We start from the raw sequence: 21154 nt of genomic DNA on the forward strand, positions 1-21154 counted from the left end.
AAATTTAGAAAAGCTTCACTGTCATCTGTCTTTTGTGATTCAATGTCAAACGTATACTATTCATCAAGTCTTTGATAGTTTTGGTGGTCAAATACTCACAAAACACTGTCAGGTAAAGGATTAATATGATTAATGATCGATGGGAAGTCTACATGATTGCATTAAACTATCCTCAAAATGTTAAATTCGGCTTCTGTATGTCGTCTAGTCCACAGGAAACAACAAGACTACAACGACGGCACAGTTTTAGCCACAAAGACACACTCACAGGATAACGACACGGACCAACACGCACAGTTGCACAGAGAGGAACAGCACTAACACTGGCACACACAGATCCACTAGCACAGCCAGAGCTCCTGAGGAACCAGCGGTCCCAGGGCGAGCGGCTGTGGTCTCTGCCAGCGAGTGTTAAGTTACCTCTGGGAAATCTCAGGCCAGCCAGCCCTATGAGTGGCCTTTATCCCTGCATGCATACATCAAAGGAAAAGGTTGGGATTACAGACTACATCATTTATCTCTGTGCGCCCTCGTTAACGGAGGCTTTCAGTTCATCATTTCTGTTATTCAAAGAATTGCATGGGGAAACAGGGTAAAGGGAGGGAATGCTGTGATGGCTTTTTCCTGGTGAGTAAAAAAAAAAAAAAAAAAAAAGAGGCGTTAAGAAAGTGAGTTACCAAAGGTCTGAGGTCCGGGTGAATCAGGATGTAACCGTTGTTTGTGATCGCAAATGCGTAACCGTGGATTCCTAACTAGAGATGCAGAAGCAGATACACGAGGAAGACGTTAAAACACCCACAAAAAATGGGAATTAATGAATTCAATTATTTAAAGTAAAAAGTAACAGCCGATTGTACCATATGTTTAGGGATGAGCTTCATCAGCTCCTGCAGAGGGATGTCTGTTCCTACGACCCCCAACAGAATACCCTGGTTCTTCTGTTGCAGAACACATACACACAACTTCAGAATAATCCGTATGAATATTCACAAAAGAGGTACTTTTATACCACAACGTTAAAATACTCCATTACAAGTCAATATCAAAATCCTACTATCACAGTTTTACAGTATTACAAACAAAATGTAAAAACTTGTTAAATAAAGAAATTTCCAGTTAGTGATGGACAATAAGTATTTTACTATTACAGCGGATGAAGGAGTATCTAGTTTTAACCATTTTATATACAGTTAGGTAGTTTAATCCAAACATTCAAACATGGGGGTCAGCCTTTCCAAATAGTGGGATCATTAATGTTGCAGGTAAAAGTAAATACATGTAAAATCATTTCTGGAACTTTCTCAAAACTCCACAGACTCGCTTCTTTTGGATGTGAGAAATTTAAAGAAATTAAAAATGTCTCCATGTGTAAACTGCTAACTGATGAGGCCTGAGAAGAAGCCATCAGAAATATTCATTTTTAAGGGTTTGCGAGGTGAAAATTGAGAAACCGAAACCGGACTCACTGACTCACCGTTTCGTTCTTCGTGCTGAAGACAGGCATGGCAACAGTAGTCATCAGACGGGGCCCCGCTTTGTCCTTCAACTGAAGAGGGAAGGGAAGAAGGAATCTTCAACAATGCTATTTTAAGTGCGTAATCCTGTTGAGAGGGGCGTCAGCATCTCATCAGTCCAAACTATAACTCCTCACAAAGACACATTTAAACTGCTTTGTTGTCTGAAATATTTCTTCACCGTTTCTCAATCTGTAAATGTCCTGCACTTCGAGCAATAACCAACAAAGGTACCAACAAAGGTACGCACATTTATTACACTTTGTGTAATAAACCTTTGTTCGTGCTCATAATGACTGTGAAAACATTTTAAAAACCTGCGCAACTCAACAAAATGATATGAGAAAGTACATTTACGAGCTGCCTTGGAAATGTAACACCAGAGTTAACGACTAAAGAAACAATTTGGGTTTCTTCACACGTTACAGTAGCTAATTACCAGTAAAGAGGCGGCCTAATTGGCATCAAATTCAATTACACTTTCTGGAAAGGAAAGGGAGGAAGGGAATAACAGCTTTAAGACTTGACAATAATGAAGGCAAAAGTGGCTACGGACGTAAGTAGTGGGGACACAAAGGTCTCATTTGATCAGAGTACTATTTGACACACAATTAATTAAAAACATTAACCTAATGAATCCCTGAAGAACTACGGGATCTTGGTCGCAGCTTTCTGTTGAACCATTTGAGCCTCAGCGGATGAAGGCTGACATAATTAAGCACATGATCGCCGTTAAAGTAGGTCTGCTATTCCCTCACCGTGGGAGTCGACACAGCCAAGTGTGCCCATGTCCCTGTTTGTGTGTCTGGATGTTCATTTGTGTATGTGCATATGGAATAAACAAGCTGGGGATCGTAGTGTGTGTTATCTAGCACTTGACAAACATGAAAAATGGTGCCTCCTTAAACTCATCAAAACAAAGAATTGAAGCGGGAACTGGACTGCTTAAGTCTATGCGCACACTCACTCGCACCAACAGCAACACACACACACACACACACACACACACACACACACACACACACACACACACACACACACACACACAGGTAAACCCAAGACCGCCAACACCCCCCCTCTCTTTTCTCTCTCTCTTTCTTGGTCTCCTCTCCAATGTCAGTTTTATTACGGGCTTTAGGAGATAAAATGCAATGATCCACAGAATGATGAATGGTGTGTCTGAGGCTGAGATACAAGAGCACACACTCCAGAGGACAATCTCCCAACCCTTCTGTCGGTGTGTGTGTGTGTGTGTGTGTGTGTGTGCACGTTTCAGTGTGTATTTAGGGTGCATGCTCATAAGCTCCGTCCTGGAAAGAAGTACAACAAATGCTCTTTTACAACTCTTGACCCCCAGAGAACAATCTGTTTGACTTCCAAGGAGATATTAAAGCTCAAGATCTTCTCAAGCACTTTTCTTTATACAACATGGCAAAAATTTGAGTGGCAGTGGAAATCTTTTATAACCTGCTTCTGATCTCCCTTCTGATGCTTGTATCTGCAGGATCTAGTTGATTATTTTATGATAGGAAAACAGATAAATGATCTTTCATACAAATATAATTAGCACTTACAGATCCAACCAAATCTAAATATTTACCTTATGAGCCTGGGAAAGCTGAAATGAAAGAAAAGACGCATAGAGATTGAATCATTCCAGAGGATTCAAGGTTTACATTGTGCATTTACTTTATATACTCCGATGTATGGTGCCGGGGGGGGGGGGGCATGCAGAGTAATGAAGCTCATAATGAGGAGTCATTGCAGGAGTCCCACTCGTGTACAAATGGACGTTGTGATACTGCTTCAACCGTAGAAATAAGGCGCTGTAACACACTCACAGCGCTGTCCACGTAAGCTTCGGTCCACACCGTGTCGTGCTCGTGGTCGATGACCTTTGGGCGGCTCATGACGTGAAGATACCTCATCACGTTCTCCTGGACGTCTGCTAAGGTGGAGATCTGACTGAAATAACCTGCAATTAGACGCAAAGATAAATGAGAGACAGCGTGTTTAATCCTATTAGGACAACAACAAAAACGAGATCAGCAATATTTGTTCATGCATCTGGAACCTAAATTAAAACTACCACCCGGAAACAAAGCCGTACTGAGGATACTAAAAGAGTCGTGTGCAAGTTTCCCCCGATACGTCCCCTACCCCTCCACAAAATGTTGTAATTAGCTGCTGCTGTCCCTGACGTTACTGTCCTGTGCGGAACCACTGTGGAGACAGGTTTCAAGTGGTTCACTTCACAGTGACACGTGTCAGCTCCTGCTGTTGCTGTCAATGCTTCATATTGGACACATAAGGTCATCCCACAGTGTGGGGGGTGTGGGGGGGCAGTACGGGGAGGATGTTTCGGGCTTGTCTCCCCCCCAGTCTCCCTGTGATCCGTTTTCCCGACCGTTACTCTTCTTTCCAGAGGGCACTCATCCAGAGCGTTAACACGTGGGAGCCATCAGCGGCGAGCAGCCAAGAGAGAGACACTCTGACAGGAAGAGGGATTAGAGCAGATTGACCTCTGACCCCCCACCCCCCCCACCCGAGTGCCACTTCATTGCCTCTCGGCAAAAAGAGCCTGAGCCAGCACATGCACATACGTGCACGCACGGCAAACACGCAGGATATTTACATCCATAGCCAACACACGTCCTCCACGGAAACACCACATCCGCCCATCCGCCGCAGTCTGACGAGCAGCCGTCTCAGAAAGCCGTTATCAAGGAGTCCCAAACCTTTGTTGGCACATGCCATCCACTTGAGGTTATCAGCGAATGCAGACTCTCGTCCAATCAGGTAGGGGAATATTCGCACCTGTGCAGAGGACACACAGATGTCGGGAGTTTCAAAGATGGAAGCAGTTTAAAAAAAAAGAACACGCAAAGGGATGCTTCTCCTTAGCACTTTGTCTTGCTGTCCTGATTCTATCAGGCTTCGGAGCAAGAAGTAGCTGCTGCTCGCTTTCACATTCCCCGAGCGTTAAGCTGCTGATTTTTGTCCTTTTTTAGGGTTTTCATTCTCAGTACAGTTAAACACAGTTAATTTTCTTTTGTTGGAGTTTGGCACGGGGGCATCATCCGATGTCCTTTTAAAGAACGCCGTGTGACATTTTGCCAAACCTGCACGGCTCATTGACTCCAGATGCTTTGCTAAGCAAGAATCGTATAGGAAACACTGAATGGCTGCCATATAGCGACCCTGAGGCTGTACGAGAGGGGGGATGGGGTACTCTGCCAAATACTGCCCTGCACCCTGCCAAACACTGCCAACACACATATGCTTGATAGGACTGCACAAAAGCCCTGGAGCTGTTGTTTGTATTGCTTTGTGAGTGCCACAGCAGTGCATTTCATTTCAGCTGCATTTATGTCTCACAAAGAGAGGCTAACAAAAGATGTTAAACCCATCATTGAGTCTAGGAAGAGGAGGAGCAGAGCCTTTGAGATTGAGCTGCACATAACCTGCGCTTGAAATTAGTTATAGTTTTTCATGTTTTTTTCCTCCTGAGGGAAAATATTGTGCTGTAATGCCTCAACGCCGAAAACATCATATTGGCGTGGTCTGTACATTTCAGAGTTATGGGTGGTAATGAAATAAAGAAACTGTAAAACGTAAAGACAGGAGTATTAAAGTATACATCTATTGAAACGTGAAGGAGAAGTACATTATTGTGAAAAAGGACGCAAAGAACATTGAACATTCAGGACTGTGAAGGACAGAAGAGAGAGGAAAATAATAATAAAGTACTAACCTTTCTTTCTGGCCAATTGTACTTCTCAAAAACATCGTCATACATTTCAGTCGCCCCGTCAGTCACAAGCATTATGGCCTGGCTGCACAAACTACCATGTCCAGTTTGATTGAACTGCAAAAAGAGAGAAAACCCAAATAACATATGCGATATTTAAACGTTAAACAAACAGGGCTGCCTGTTTCCACCGATGACGACGTCTGATATGGCAGCTATGCAGCCATCAGTCATTGAAAACCAGATAACGACTTGGTAAATAAAACTGAGGATTGCAGTGCACTTTAGTCTGATGCCAGAAGATGCATCGCAGTAATTAAGTGGTTTATTGACCTGTAACAAAATGGATGTGAAGAGAAAGATGCTGTGACGGGATCACAGGAAACGACAGGATGTCATCTGTTGTTGTTGTGTGATTCACAGTCTTTATATTTTGTGTGGCTTAAACTTTGTAATGGTTGGCCACCTGTATGTCAGTGACAACAAATCACTTTAGAAAATATTTAATGTTATCTATAGTGTTTTATGCTCAATAATAGGAATCCAGCAAAGTAATATTTTAAAGTCATTCCATATTAATTTGGTTGTTTGTGATTCTTTTTTCTCAGAAATCATTTTGATTGGACACGGCAGGAAGAGCACATGTGTTATTAATAACATTAACGATGGCTGCCAATACAAGGCTCCTGAAACTGAAGCAGCCGGGTGGATTTCAGCCATCATTTGTTGTATTATTTACACCTGCGCTCTCACACGTAATGAACAAGGAGAGTCGACTGGACTTTTATGTTTCTACGGTCCTTTTTTTCCTCAGCTCCATGTTATTCTTTTCCTTATGCACACCTGCACGGCACAAAAAATGCATGCCTTCATTGCTGATGTGAACATCTTCATTTACTGTCAGGCTTAATTGACTAAATTACGTGTTTTAGTATCTCTCTCACAGGGAGCCTCCATTCACTGAGGTGCATTTTCAGCAAAAGTAGCAAAAGTTGTTGGCTGAGGACTCTGCAGCCGCTGCTGCAGAGCATCTGTCCTTCAGCTTTTATTTTAATGTATATAATGACCTTCTTTCAGCACTGTAAGTAAATAAGGAATAGTAAATCCAAATGTTAATGATAAAAGACATAATCAATGACAGGGATCATTAAGTAATTGATGCTGATAAAATCGAATCAATCTCGCACCCGAGCTGCTTAAGAGGTAAATTAATTATCTTGTTGTAAAGCTATGCAACAATGAGATGGGTTCATGTGCTAAAATATTCAATTACATGCTCGCTATTTTGTGATTATTCCGTACCATCCGCCCATGAGATGGGGAGACTGTTTCTTTTATGTCAACAGTGCTCCTATAAAAATGGTGCAGTGCTCTTCAAGTGAAGCTTCTCTTTGATTGGATCTACGATGGGCTGTGTTCTGACTCGATTCGCTGTAACAATGAATTTCAGGTTACCGGCTACCTGATTACCATATTCATTGCAAGGCTTTAATTAATCTGACAAATGCAGAGGTAAAAGCTGCAGTCCCTCAGCTTCAGCAGTGCAGCCGCCTGAAAACAGGGAGATAAAAGGAGTGCGGCTCCTGGCCTTATCTGCTTTGTGTTCCAATCAGCGACGTTATTAATCATCGACATTAATTAGAGCCATTAATCACGATTCAGAATGGATGTGTCCGTGTTTGGAGGGCGGAACAGGGGATGGCGCTGGAGCGTTTCGACAGGCGACACACCTCCCAAACACTCAAATATATTTGACTGGAGTGTGCTGCTTTTTTATGATTAGCAGAGAACAAGCAGAGCGTTGTACTAGAACACTTCCTGTCACAAAAAACAAATGTGGCCTGTAAACCGAAAGTTTTTCCTACGGTTCTGGTCAAGTGGAATCCTTCAGTAAAATGAAAACAAAGTGCCTTCGTGATGGTGGAGCACAAAGTTATTATTTCGTCGAAATGAATCAATTTAGGAATGAATAAGTCTGTGAAAAATCCTGAATACACATAATATGTAAAAATATATAGTTTATCTGCTTTGGGATAAATAGTCACACCATGGAACTCACCTCGCTCAGGATGGTGAACGCTTCGGTCAGAGCGTCACCCAACAGCCCGATCCCTTTAGCAAACAGCTTGTCCAGATGTTCACGGAAATGCTAACAGATAACCGATAAAGACTTTTAAACATGAAATCACATAAATTCAACCTGATATGATCCACATGTACTAATTAGGTTTCAGTTTGAGCTCGACTCACATCTTTGTTTGTTCTGTCGGCTCGGACCAGTGTGCCGTTCAAACAAGGCTCCACATAGTGGATCTCCTGATTATACTGTGGAAATGCAAACAACATTAAGAGGGATTTGTATTTTTTGGGTAAATACTTAATTTAAAGCATTCGGCCGAGATCACAGAGAAATAGGACATAGAGATGCAAAAACACCTTACAGACACAAACTGAGAAAAGGTCAAAACCTTACTGCAATGATGTTGAAAAAGTCATCATCTCCAAGTGTGTCTAATATGGATGAGACAGTCTGCCTGGCGATGGTCAGCCTCAGACCTTTCATGCTTCCACTAACATCCACTAAGATAATAACATCCTTAGGAGACGTTGCTGCCTGTATGTACCTGAAACATGTTAAAGTACACATTTTTATACCGGACATAATTTGTTAGGAGACGCTGAGACGCACATACATTTTGTCAGGTATATAAAGGCCACTCACCACTTCCTGTTTCTACAGTCAAAGCCAATGACCCCATGTTCATCTGGATGCCACTTTACTCCTGTGAATTAGTCAATAACGAGAGAATCTCACAAAACAGAAAAGGCAAATAAAGGCAGGGTTTATGTACGTCCACGTGCTGCACCAGGCTGCCGTTTTACAGCGAATGCTCTGCTGTTTTATGTGAAGCCGACTGCGGCATTTGTGCTTTATATTTAAACAGTGTTTGCTATTTTGCGGGTTTTGTTTTGGAATTGCTTTATGTTTTGAACCCTACATGTAAAGTCAGTGGTATTTCACAGAACATTTAAATGATGAATACATAAAAGTTAAAGGTTCTTTCACTTTCCAAAGAAATATATCCTTTAGCAATTTCTCCTTATACATTAAACATGAAGAGGCCATATTTGTAAAACAATTTCAATGGCTGTATCTCTGTAGCAACACTGCAGTGTGTCGACCGCCTGCAATGGTCGCAATAGCTCGGTTGGAATCAGCATCCACGCACTGTTTCTCAGTACGACAGCAGACCCACACCAGCAAATTCTGATTGATTACAGTCTGTACATGTGCATCCTCTCTGATGGTGTGTAAAATTACCACATTAGCCAAATTACCCCTTTAGTCATTCTAAATCATTTGTTCTGATCTTTTTTTTACTCTTGCACTGACGGCTTATGACTCCCTTGAGACAAGGCGTTCTGATCACACGCACACACACACACACACACACACACACACACAGGGACAGACAGTAACATACGATGAGTGACAGAGTCACAGCACTCACCAGGATACTGTCTGAAGAAACCTTTGGCGCTCCCAAAGTACTGCCAGATGAGTGTTGGGTCTCTCTCAAAATTATCTACAAATACTTTATTCAGAGCCTCGGACCAATAAACTCCGTTCACAATGTCGGGATCTGAGGAAGCCAAAGACACAGAGAGGGGAGAGAAACAACTAAATTAAATGGCGATGATAATAATCATCCTGGGCACCGTTAACCGAGTGCAGAGGTGACCTTTGTCCCTTATTGCCCCCCACCCACCTCCCTGAAGGAGCTACAATGGCCGTGACCGAATCATCCTCTCCCCACCTCCTGCTGGACGGGCCTCCCTTTGTGCCGCAAACAGAGAGTAATGTGGAGTTCATTATGGCCAAACAAAAGCCGCCCTGTCGATACTCGGGGGGGACGTGACACACAAGTTAAAAAACACGAAGGGACTGAACAGCTATCGTATGACAAACAACCCTCCCCCCATTCATTCACTCTTTTCAGTTTCTTTGAGAGGTCTGCAGTTGCTTTCCGTATTATGTCCCGACTGTTATTGATCGGCCAACTCCACTTCTCTCAGCTTGTGACGCTGATGCAGCTTCAGCTCCTCTCCTTCACCACTTAGGTCCTCTTCTCCTGCCCACTCATCAGCTGTGAATTGCATTCACATAATACAGGCTGATGCCTCACCTTTGTTGTACATGTTGGTGGGTACCTGCACCACGCTGAGGCTCAGGTTGACTGACAGGTTGTTGAAATGGTCGTTGGGCTCCAGAAGAAACTCCCCTCCGAGCTCGACGTTATTGCCCTCCTCGTCCACTTCGTTGATTAGCACGGCGTTAAAGTACTCGTACTGAGGAAAAGAGTGAAAAACAAAAGTTTTGAATGTAATAACTGTGACAGCAGTGTAGATATTAATATTACGGGATAGGATCACATATTTGAGTGAATCCTCTTGTCATTACATTGAAAGAACCCGGCCTGAAGGGATTGCTTAGTGATATGGGGAATAGAATCCATAGTTTGTGCAAAATGGGGCTCACTCAAGTTTACTTGAAGTCTGATCAGTTAGAAGTTAATCTGAATACCTTCCAAAGTTACAGTCAAGTATAAATTAGTTATTTGTGTTTTCCATGACATGTTGTTCTAAATTGCTAATTAAAATGAAGGGGAAAAAAACAATATTTCACACATTTTCCATTGCATTTCTTTGCACGGGCCTTTTGAACCAAATGATCCAAACGCTCACGAGTATTTTGGGGTTCAGGTTCTTGCTCAAGGAAGCTTGGACACGGACAGGAATTTTTCTCTACCTATCTGCTCTACAACTACTACTACAGATACTTAATTTGCTTTTTATTAAGATAATATTTATCATTAACAGACACTCTTTTAGTGTGTCTGTCTGCAGATTTTCTTTAATGATTTCTAGTTAGATTTAAATGTTCCAGTGGGTCAAAATGTGCATCAGCTGAAATTGTCGCTGATGTCTAAGAAGAAACTGTCCGTGCAAAGCGGACTTTATGACTGCCAACGAAAAGTCTGGCCTCCTCCAACAGTTTGTCCGTCTTGTCCTTCACTGCCTGCTACTGCAAAAAATACTTCCTCATCCTGTCTGAGCGGCCTCTCAGTGGCCCTCATTGTCTGCACACACACACACACACACACAAAGAGAGAGAGAGGGAGAGGGAGAGATAGGTGATGGACTCTACAGCATCACACTCGGGGGAGGCCGCGCGGGCATCACCATCAAGCAGCCCCTGACAGCTCATACCACGGCTGAGCAGCTCTCTGACGAGCTGCGGCAGAGCGGAGGGGTATTGGTGGCGGCGGCGGGGTGCTGCTGCAAAGGGGGAGGCAGCAGGGGAGAGAAATGTGCACCCTCAGCAGAACTGGTAGTGCTGTAGTGAGAGGCACGTTGGGTTATTACTGTACAGCAGGCCGTGGGGCGCTGCAGCTCTCCGAGACGCCCCACTGGCTCTGCAGGCTGGAGGCCACACTGCAGAGATCTGCCCTCCATCACGAGCTGCTGGGCCTCATTGTGTACCCACTCGCCAAGAGTGGAACCGCGTCATAGAGTTGAACTAATTAGTTGAATGGCTGAACACTTCTCTGATGTTAGGGATCACATTGTTCAAGGGGACACGTTGTTCAAGAAGTTACAGTAATGTGTGATCAATAAAAACATTCAGCATATTACCAAAATGTAACCAATCTGTACAATTTTCTATGGGAATCATATATTATTCTGGCAAATTATTTTGTTTTGGGTAGTAGTTGTTTTTTTGTGATTTAACAAACTATAATGGAGCTTTAAATATTATTTAAATATTTTATGGGCCATTGCGAAAGCAGAAATGCGGCTTTTAACTTCAAGGTTGAATCGGTTTTAGCCGAATGCTTTTTTAATGAAAAGAGCGTTTTATATATGTTATTATTATAAAGCTACTTGAGACTTTTTTATTTCGTATTTCTCAAATGTGTTTTTTTTCCAAATCTATTTGAGGCTTTTTTTCTAGGCCCAAATAGAAGTGAGTAAAAATACGCCCAATTAAAAAAAACATTACATTAAATAACATTTCTGAACAAAGAGCCTCATCTCTGCAGCTCCACCAGACCTGATCTGCACATCATTAAACCGCACATACACGCTGGGGTCACTGCAAAACCCCCGACTGTCCTGACACGAAGCATCTGAGATAAGAGCAGCCGGCTTATCTCATTGTGGTCGGTGAAATGGTGCGTGAAAAATGTGCAGTGTCAGGGGAGGCGAGGCTCGCTAAAGAATGCCACAAAGAGTAATATCATGACATCACATCATTATTGCTGGTGGATATTGAATTGTCCTGATTATTTTTTATTGCCTTAAGATTAAATGTCTATACGTCAATTGCTTGGGTAAAAATGCATAAATTTATTAAAATGAATAAGGTATAATATTTTTTTTCATCTGTTTAATAAAAACACATTTTACTATCATCACATTTTTATAAGGAAAAATATACAAATATAAAACCAGTGCAACGTTTATTGAATTATACCTTAATCAAAATATGGTTTTAATAATTGTAAGCAGTACAAATACCTGAATTAATAATCATGTTTTAATACATTTTTGGAGTCGACCATGTCTGATTTAAGAAGTATCGTTTTTACATTAAAAGATGTTTAAAGTCAAAGTTAACTTTGTAGCTTTTGTACCAGGAAAACTAGGACAAATATAAATAAATATATATATATATATATATGCATTGCAAACATTTCCCATGAATGCACAAATCCTTCAGTAGAGTGAGTTTTTTAAAGTAATCTACCTAAAAGGGGCGAAGCAATATTGCAGTTAAGGCCTATATGTGAAATATTTTCAACAATACCGGTGAAAACAAATCAATATTTATTGTATTAATAGTCTACGGTTATAAATAGCAGTCATATTTAAAGTAACAATCCACCTGTCTTGTTCTGGCTGTGCGAACAGCAGAGAAACGTGCTGTGAACAATGTGAGTGAAATGTATTCTGATGATGTAAATGCTACTATTAACTGTAAAGTGCTGCCGTTATTTCAGCGCTGCGTTGCTCGAGTGGCTTTCCAATCTAGAGCCATGAAAGTGAACCAATGCGCCACGCAAAGTTTCATTTGTCTTTGTCCACTGGATGGGAGAGGGGGGGAGAAAGAAGGGGAGAAAAGCGACAGAAACACTGCATTCCCTCTGCAATGAGGGCCGCTAAATAATGTCCCGAGCAGAGGGTGAGCACGTGAGCATATCCTGTGAAATACGATTAAAATTACAAGCAATGCAAAACGACTTCCATGTCCAATTCTCCTCTGTGCACAGACTGAGTCAAATACTGTCTCCTTTAATCAGAATCTCTGGCCGTGCATTACAACGTGCAGCAGGCAAATGTCATTGTGCACGCGACACCAGCACGCGGGCATGATGTCGCACGTACTGTATTGCAGTTATAGGGTCACTGAATATAAAGACGACCTGTTCCTGCACAGTAAGGCTACACAACAGTCAACGTGACTTATGAGGCCGCCATCAATATGTGTGGCATTGCTCATCAGAGAAGCGCTCTGTATCAAACCGCTGACAGGACATGAGTGTGAAGGACGATGCCAACGCAATTAAAGACTTTTAGGGCCTATTACCCTTCTCTCACCTTGCAGCCGCTCCTCCCCATACCGACTACAGCCTGGTCTTAGACAAAGTCACACCACATTTTTAATATTCAGTTTTTTTTTCTTTTTCCTTTTGTCCGGGACAAACCTCACCTGTAAATCCGGATTATCCTCATGCTGATGGTGCGCTTCTTCTGCTGCCTCCACCAGCCGCTGAGGGAAGTTGAAAAAAACAACAATGGGGGCAATGCACAATAAATGTGTTTCAAATATACCAAATTCCTAGATGAATCGTTCATATTTAAATCAGGAAATGGTGTAAATATTTTTAAACTTTTAACAAACTTCCGAAAAAGGCCTCCGGGCATCCCTGCACAGTTTGAACTGCTCTGCGTATTTCTCTGTCTGCGCGCTGCTTTGCCACTCTACTATTTTCAGATCTACACAAATGTTGTTTCACTGAAGGGGAACATGGTCGAGGACCATTGCGAGCCACTTTTTGGAATACATGGAATTCCATATCGCTTTTGTTTTATGCATTGCCACAATGTTCCTCCGTCCACTGAAATCCTTCTGGTAATATTTAGGGACTCAAAGTGTGCGTAAAATGTGTAGTGTGCAGTGATGGAAGGATCGGAGCTGGATCTCATGTTGCGTACCAAAGCACCACAGCTTCTGCAATAACTCCATCTTGGAAAATGTGCTTGGCTCGCGTGTTTCCTGGAAATGCCACCTAAACGTTACAGTCACTCTCGCCCGCGGAACCACGCGGCTAATTAACGTCCGTCAGAATAACTGCAACATCAACACAAGCGACGCGATGTTTACCAAAAGCAATTGACCTCGCGGTGAGATTTCATGTCGTCAGCAGTTGGCAACTATATATAATAAAAAAATAAAAAAAGCATCTAATAATATAGATATTTATGATTTATAAAGGAGAGTGTAGGTTTCGCTCCAGGACGAAATGCATAATTTCCCTCCCTGCAAACTCCAGACCTCCAGCACTTTATGGAGGTCACTGCATGTTCACCGCATTAGGATTTAACGCTGCTGTGTCCGTCTCGTTTTTAATTTATTTTTTATTTTTCTATTAAAAATACAATGTTAGCGAATAAAATCCTTTTTATTAAATGGATCTCTCTCTCTTACCAGGGTAATTCATCGGCTCAACTATCCTGCCACGTGGAATCAGGCGGGTGAGAGATAAACGTTATCATTTCACAACAGTCCCCGAGAGGTCCAGCATTAAAATGGTTACAAGCTGCTGCTGTGAGGCTGACAGACACTCAGGCCTGGACCCTGATCAATGACATGTACAACAATATTCCAACAATTATTTACACCAACGGTAAATACAGATTGGGTTTTTGAACAGCTGCGTTTTTAAGTGACTGATCTACTCAATTTAGGGACTACACACAAACATTGCCTGCTGTGTGGGGGAGAGAGGGACCACGACCCTCCCACCACTTATCAATATATATATATATATTTTACAACAATGCATTCCATATTTAACAAAAACATTTAATCTCTCTCCTATTTAAATCTTAATAGCACATCCAAAATTATGAATAGAAAAATATGGCTCAACAAAATTAACATAATGCTGCAGAACACTCCACAAAATAGGAATATAATAATAAATGCCCCCTAACATCTTTAACATTGCACCTACCCTGGTAGCCTCTGCTTTTTTCCGGAACACTTCCTCCATCTTCACAGCCAGGTTTTTGACCAGTTTCAGACCATCAATTTCTTCCACTCTGACTGACTTTTCAAGTTCTTTATATTTCTGAAAATAAGCAGGGAACATGAGTGTGACAGAGGGGACGACTTTGAGTCTTTTTGCATCGGCTGCAAGAAAACATGCCGCAAACGTATTGAGGTAACATGGTTGAATAACGCATTAGGAGTAACTTCCATTAAAAAGAAAAGAAAAAACATTTTCAAGAGCCACATCCTTTCTGTGTGTTTGTTCTGCAACATTTTCGGGTGCTGTTGTTCCACCACATCCCAACACCAGCGAGGTGGGCAATAGTTAAACAAGGCTTATAAGCTTTCACATGTTGACAAGCTGCATGCAGCTCGTCTCAGATGAACGGCTGATAACCCCCCCCCCTGCGACACAGAATGATTGATAGTCTTTATCCCGTCTCAGTCATTGGCTGCACATGCTGCTTCCCCTCTCTGCGATTGGTTGGAGATGGCCGTGTTGGGTGGCCGTGGGGTTTGGGCGGTGGGGGAGAGAGCGGTGAGATCTGAAGGCTATGCATGGTAAGAGGATAATTGAAATGGAGTCAAAGCACTGGAGAAAGATAATAACGTGTCAAGCTCGGGCGATTCTGGGTAATGAACTACACCTCACATAATGCTGATTCTGCAGGATGCACAGGACCTCCACTGATACAGAACAAAGGCCGCCACAGCGCCGAGGAGCACACCATTACGTAAGCCAACACCTGGCACGCGCACACGGCAAATAAAAACAAAAACCTGATCCTCCACCTCTGTCCAGTCGGCAAGTTTATCCAAAGATAAACATATACCACGTTAGGCTTGTGGCACTCATCAAACACATTACAAAGAACACACACACACACACACACACACACACACACACACAAACACACTAGTACATGAGGCGACAAATTACCCACTGAAAGGAAGAGTGTGGGCTTGCAGTGGAGCAGAACAGTTCATTTCACGCCTGTCCTCCTTGCCTCGGCAGCCAGAATCCCCCAAGCCCCCCATCCCCCCATCACCCCCCCCCCCACACTCCTTCCTTTACAGTCCTTCAGTCGTCAAGAGGAGGTTAAGCCTCATCCATCAAAAGCCCTGATCATGATTATTGATTATAGTGACCAATGCCGCAGTGAGGGCGGGACACTGAAGACGCCTCGTGTTTCCCCCTTTCCCAGAAATCTTAGTGAAATTGGGTAATTCACCATTAGAGCATCTAATGATCAGCCTTAATGACCAGCCCCTAACGACCCGCCAGCTCCCTCACAGCTCACTGCTTTGTGCTGACTCGCTCGGCACAGCTCTTTCCAGGCGCGCCTCCATGAACAGGAGCACAGGCGAAAAAAAGGGAAAACAATCTAAAATGCATGTCATAAAAAAGGAAACGATTGCTTCAGCTTCATCCACTCATTTGAACTTTAAATATTGTCCTATATCAAGCAACTGTCACCTCAGAGCAAGGAGGTCCTAGGTTTGAACCTAGGAGCCGCTTTCTATATGCCGTTTGAAAGCTCTCCCCGTATTTGCGTGGGCTGCCTCTGGCTACTCCGCCTTCCTCCCACGCTCCTGGACACGCGGCGTTTTTAGGGTTGCTCCCTCTACTGCCCTTGACCGGGGTCCTGGCCTCAGAACTGGAGTTGGTCCCTGGACGCGGCGCTGTGATAGCCCACAGCTCCTAAAATGGTTGAAAGGAGAGGATAAAAAAAGAGTTATTTTTTATAATGTAAAATGTAAATGTAAAGTTGAATCAATATATATTCAAACTCTGGCAATCAAGGTCAGATGTCAGCGAGGTGTTCTGTTCAGAGGTTTGTGGCGTTCTTAAATTGAGATGTGCACCAGAAGGTATTTTCCATGTGTAAAATCTAATTGACGCAGTATTGATAAGAGCTTTGAATACAATGCTGTTTAACTGAATACTGCATAACAAACTACAGGCTCAGAACATACTAATCAACAAGGAAAGAGCTGAAATGGAGTTGGGCCGTATATTATTTCTTCCAGGTTGATTGAATTTTAGTGTGTACAAAAAACAAGACTGAACATGCATTATGTTCAGGTTAGTAAGAACAAAAAAAGACTAAACTACTAATAAGAAACCTGAAACAAAGTTTAGGGTTCTTCAACCCATAGTTCTTTTTGTGCATCCAATGTTTGTGCAAAATCATGTTATGTGGCCAAAATGTGCGTAATCCACATTAAGTGCAGAGCCCATAGTGCCCAAATAAACCTTTTGGGGCAGCAAGCATGAAACAAGCCACGAGATTTTCAGAACATTCACTTTTAGTGTGATGATGCAGCCACAAAAACTGTTTCTTTTGTATATCTTCCACAGTCTAAGTATTATAAAGTCTATTAAAACAAGTGACAACTGACTCAGAGAGGATGTACTTTCTTCTAAATGTAGTAGTTCTCCTCAAAATTTACCCTTTAAAAATACGTTCATGTTTTATGACTGTGTCTGTGTCTGTGTTTGTGCGTTTTATCATCCAGTCCGTCTCTTCCTTACTTATTCGGGTTAAATGTAAAGCTAACACCAGGGTTAATTAGGATATAATTCATTTTAAAATATTGCAACACATGAATGCCCATGTTTGTTTTACACCTCATACGAAGCCAACGCGGGTAAAGGACACTGACGAGCGGTGAACATTCAATGCACCCAACTCGGTTCTTTCCACCGGAGGCCTTGAAGCAAAGAGCCCACCTTTGCCCCTAAGGGGTCAGACAGTAAAATCTGCTGGGTCATCGCTCATTCTCTGTCGATCTCACTCATCGCATCAACATCGCCTCGCCCGCTGTCGAACTCAACCACACACTTATTCAATCTGTCTCCTTGTCGCATTCACATCCAGAGGTTGAAACCCTTGACTCCAGAGAGTTAACCGGAGAGATGAGAGAGGAATCAGAGCCGTGGTTAATGGTGTGTGTCGAGTACAAACCCACAAGCACACACACACACACACACACCTCTGGCCATGCCAAACGCACCTGAGTCTCCTTCAAAACACTGCATCAGCATTCAGTCGAGTTCCCGAAATTGTCTCTGCAGCCGTCGTTACAATCTAACGACCGTCACATAAAAAGGAAAAGTGCATTTGTTTCCACAAGGCTGGGAAATGAGAAGAATACCTTTTGCAGTAGTTGGGATCCAGAATATTTTGCCGAGATGGATTTCATTTCTCCACCAAAAGCTGAAGCCCACAGCTTCACACTAAAACAAAGTACAGATAAATAACAGTTTAGCCAAAAGTGAGCAGTAAGTCATAGAACAAAGTGCACAATAACGTTGAATGAAAGGCTTTGAAATCTATTGTTTTCCCCTCAGATGTTATTTCCTTTGAGCTTTTCTTGGACATGATCAGGTGTAAGATTTTCGCCATGGCTCGGTGTCGCTGACCTTCCCTTTCCCGTCAGATGATTGCTTTCATTTGGATGATCTATACACTTAGTTATTAGCACTACTATACTGAAAAATGCATTAACGTATGCTTAAAGAATATTGAGGATTTTAGTTACTGCCCTAGTGCAGTGTAAAGTAAAGTAAAGTAAAGGGCCAATCATTCCGAAATGACAGGTGTTTGAAAAAAGAGCATTGTTCTTTAAAAATAAAATAATTTTAGTTTAGGTTCTGTTTTACAATGGTTTGTAAAATAGAACTGCTGCATTATGTAACATGTGGATTTTAAACTAAACTAATTGTTCAAAGACCATGCAAGAAAAATAGAATACAGAAGAAGAGAAAGCTTTTAATTTCTTAGTTTCTAATCTGAAGTGCTACTAATGAGAGGAGAAGATACAAAATGTGCTCGGGATATTTTAAAAGATTTGAAATCTAGCATTTTCAAGTCTGTGCTCTGAAGTTTTGAAATATGTTACTCTGGCATGAATGTTATCCAGGATGAGAATAACTTTAAGAATACGCATTTACATTTTAGTTGTTTAAATTATGATTTTTCATCCTCTTTTATAATCTAATTTGTTTTAGGTAGAACTAGGATACAAAGTCATGCAATGCAATTTGAATTGATATATATTTATCTAAAACATTTTGATTAACGGCGCCGCTAAATCAAAGCTTGTGTCTATCAAACAACAAAGTGTGTATCGTTTTTGGCGAAACATATCGGAGCTTTGAGTAAACCGTGCAATTTCTGGCTCTTTAAGAATAAATCATTTTTATGGTCAATGCAGTAAATTGGAATGCAAACATATAACATGAAACAAAGAGGAGAGTTGGGTTGTGTTAAACTCTTTGCTTTAGTTTAATCAACATGCTGCATTTTGTATTTCCACGTTCTATAATTTATTTTACTGGTTATTTGTGGAAATCTGTTATTGCTCGTTTCCCCCTTCCAACAGTACCACTTCATACCAGCATGTGTGGGTTAAACCTGTAAAAGGTCCTGTGCAGAGGAATACAGATAAAGGTGGTCATTTTAAGGCAAAGCAGACAAGAAGACCCCGATTCAATCAGACAAATACAGAACATCAAATATCTACATGCAGTGCTTGCCGCAGATCAACTTGAGTTGATGCCATGTGTCATTCCAAAGTTGCAGAGCTGCTTCTCACTCACACTGACAGAGGGATCCCTTGCTGGGACCCCGCCACCTCCACCACATTTAAGCCGAGGAGGATCCAAAGCAAAGGGAAGCTGCTGCTGCACATGTGCCAGAAAAGGATCCTCCAGTTCCCAAACATCTTCAGCTCCGATGATCCGATGTATCTGTCCCCTACAAATCCCGTCCCCCAGTATACGGGGCTGCTGGACCCCGGTGTCCAGCCTCTCTGTCAGCACGTACCCTACTGTATCTGCTATGAGGGAGGGAGGGAGAGAGGGAGAGGGAGAGAGAGAGAGGGGGAGGGAGGGAGAGAGAGGGAGAGAGAGATGGAGCGAGTCCCATTTCCGAAACGATCTTCTTCTCATTCGGCTCTCCCTATTGGGAAACCCCCTCAGTCGGCTCCGCGCTTTAAGAATCACAGACCTTTTATTCCTGGAAACGTGTCGTCTGGGTATTTGAAACATAAGACTTAGGATCTTGAGGAGGGGGAATCGCCCTCCATTTCTGCAGCCGAGGGGGTTTCTCAGCTTCCATCTGAGGGGAGCAGCATTGGCAGGTGTTGCCCCCCACACATCTACAGGGAACAGGTTCACCAAAATTATTTTTCGTTTTCTTCTTCTTCTTCTTCTTCTTCTTCTTCTTCTTCTTCTTCTCTGCGACACAGTTCTCAGGTCGACTGATCAGAAGTTGTTGCATTAAACGCTGACGCTGCAGTGAACTCTGCATTCTTTGTTGTCCACCATCTTCATGCTGCACACAAGAAGCTGCAAAAGCATTTTATGTTATTATGAATGCAATGTAATTATTATTATTATGCATTATGAAGATGGATGTTTAAAACAACAGCACACAAGAAGGGGACATTCCGGACTTAAAATGGCTCTCTGGGTGATAATGAGACTGCAGATGTTTGATGGAGGCTTCCGCACTGCCAGCAGCGTAACAGAGAAACAACGTGCACAATGACTAAAGATAATGAACAGGACTTACAGTTTTTTTCAATCGCTAACAATCGCAACATTTGTCCAAACAGTTGTCACATTTTCAAAACTCTAAACACAATTAGCACAGCATCTGTGTTTTGTGGCCATACCATTCACACATTTCATGTCGTTTTCACACAATATGCAGTCAGTGAACACATGTCCACAATGCTTACATTTTTCTTAACAGACAAGCCAAACCTCCCAACAAAACGATGGATTGTTTTAGTAGTATTCACAAATGTTAACACACACCATCCCACAATAGCAAAAACAATATTCCAAACCGTAGATACAGTATAAAAACCTCTGCTTCTGCAATATCAGTTCAAAAACAATATATCTCAGCTGATAATGAACAAACTATTGAATAATTGACAGCTGATTTATGTTGGGTAAATTGGGCCAGCAACAGCTGATTCCAGTCTGGCTTATTTAAGGAGGACTTTGAGGAGTGATGTTTTTGGAAACAGAAACAGAAAAAGACAAACACTGTAATGTCTGGCGGAGGAAGAGGAAGAGCAAGGGGCCCAGGGAGAAGACCAGGTCTAGTGAGAGGTGCAGGTGAAGAAGGAGATGCAGGTGCAGAAGGAGGTGCAGGTGCAGGAAGAGGAGCAGTGAGAGGTGCAGCAGGAGGTGCAATGAGAGGAAGAGTAAGAGGTGCAGATGTAGAAGGAGGTGCAGTGAGAGGAAGAGTAAGAGGTGCAGATGTAGAAGGAGGTGCAGTGAGAGGTGCAGGTGCAGGAAGAGGAGTTCTTTTCTGCATGGAGGTGGAAGGTTTATGACCATCAGCCACGTGACCAGATGTCCCTCCTTGAAGCCATGGATGCTGGCTGCAGGGGCATCACAGTTGAAGATTGCCAAGGGTGGATCCGACATGCCAAGCGGTTTGATCCCAGGTGCGTCGCCTTAGATGATGTCAGATGTGATGTTGACGAAAACATGTGGCCGAACCCTGAAGATCGCAGGGATTA

At 42.5% G+C, this 21154-nt stretch overlaps 1 protein-coding gene across 1 annotated transcript in view; it reads right to left on the reverse strand.

Annotated features, from left to right (window-relative positions):
* LOC120835752 (voltage-dependent calcium channel subunit alpha-2/delta-3) overlaps positions 1 to 19455 on the reverse strand; it is a gene marked incomplete in the record, with an annotated part of 25858 nt that extends 6403 nt beyond the window's left edge. The window contains 18 exon segments of the mRNA XM_078091887.1: positions 678 to 752; positions 858 to 938; positions 1475 to 1546; positions 3115 to 3132; positions 3356 to 3489; positions 4253 to 4331; positions 5269 to 5382; positions 7325 to 7414; positions 7516 to 7590; positions 7739 to 7889; positions 7988 to 8048; positions 8778 to 8909; positions 9453 to 9615; positions 13040 to 13099; positions 14568 to 14684; positions 16083 to 16307; positions 17765 to 17846; positions 19212 to 19455. Of these exon segments, the coding sequence (XP_077948013.1) occupies positions 678 to 752; positions 858 to 938; positions 1475 to 1546; positions 3115 to 3132; positions 3356 to 3489; positions 4253 to 4331; positions 5269 to 5382; positions 7325 to 7414; positions 7516 to 7590; positions 7739 to 7889; positions 7988 to 8048; positions 8778 to 8909; positions 9453 to 9615; positions 13040 to 13099; positions 14568 to 14684; positions 16083 to 16307; positions 17765 to 17846; positions 19212 to 19336 (1854 nt within the window).
* Positions 19456 to 21154: the final 1699 nt, after the last annotated feature.

The sequence above is a fragment of the Gasterosteus aculeatus genome, chromosome 17, assembly GCF_964276395.1.
Source record: "Gasterosteus aculeatus chromosome 17, fGasAcu3.hap1.1, whole genome shotgun sequence".
Taxonomy (NCBI): Eukaryota; Metazoa; Chordata; class Actinopteri; order Perciformes; family Gasterosteidae; genus Gasterosteus; species Gasterosteus aculeatus.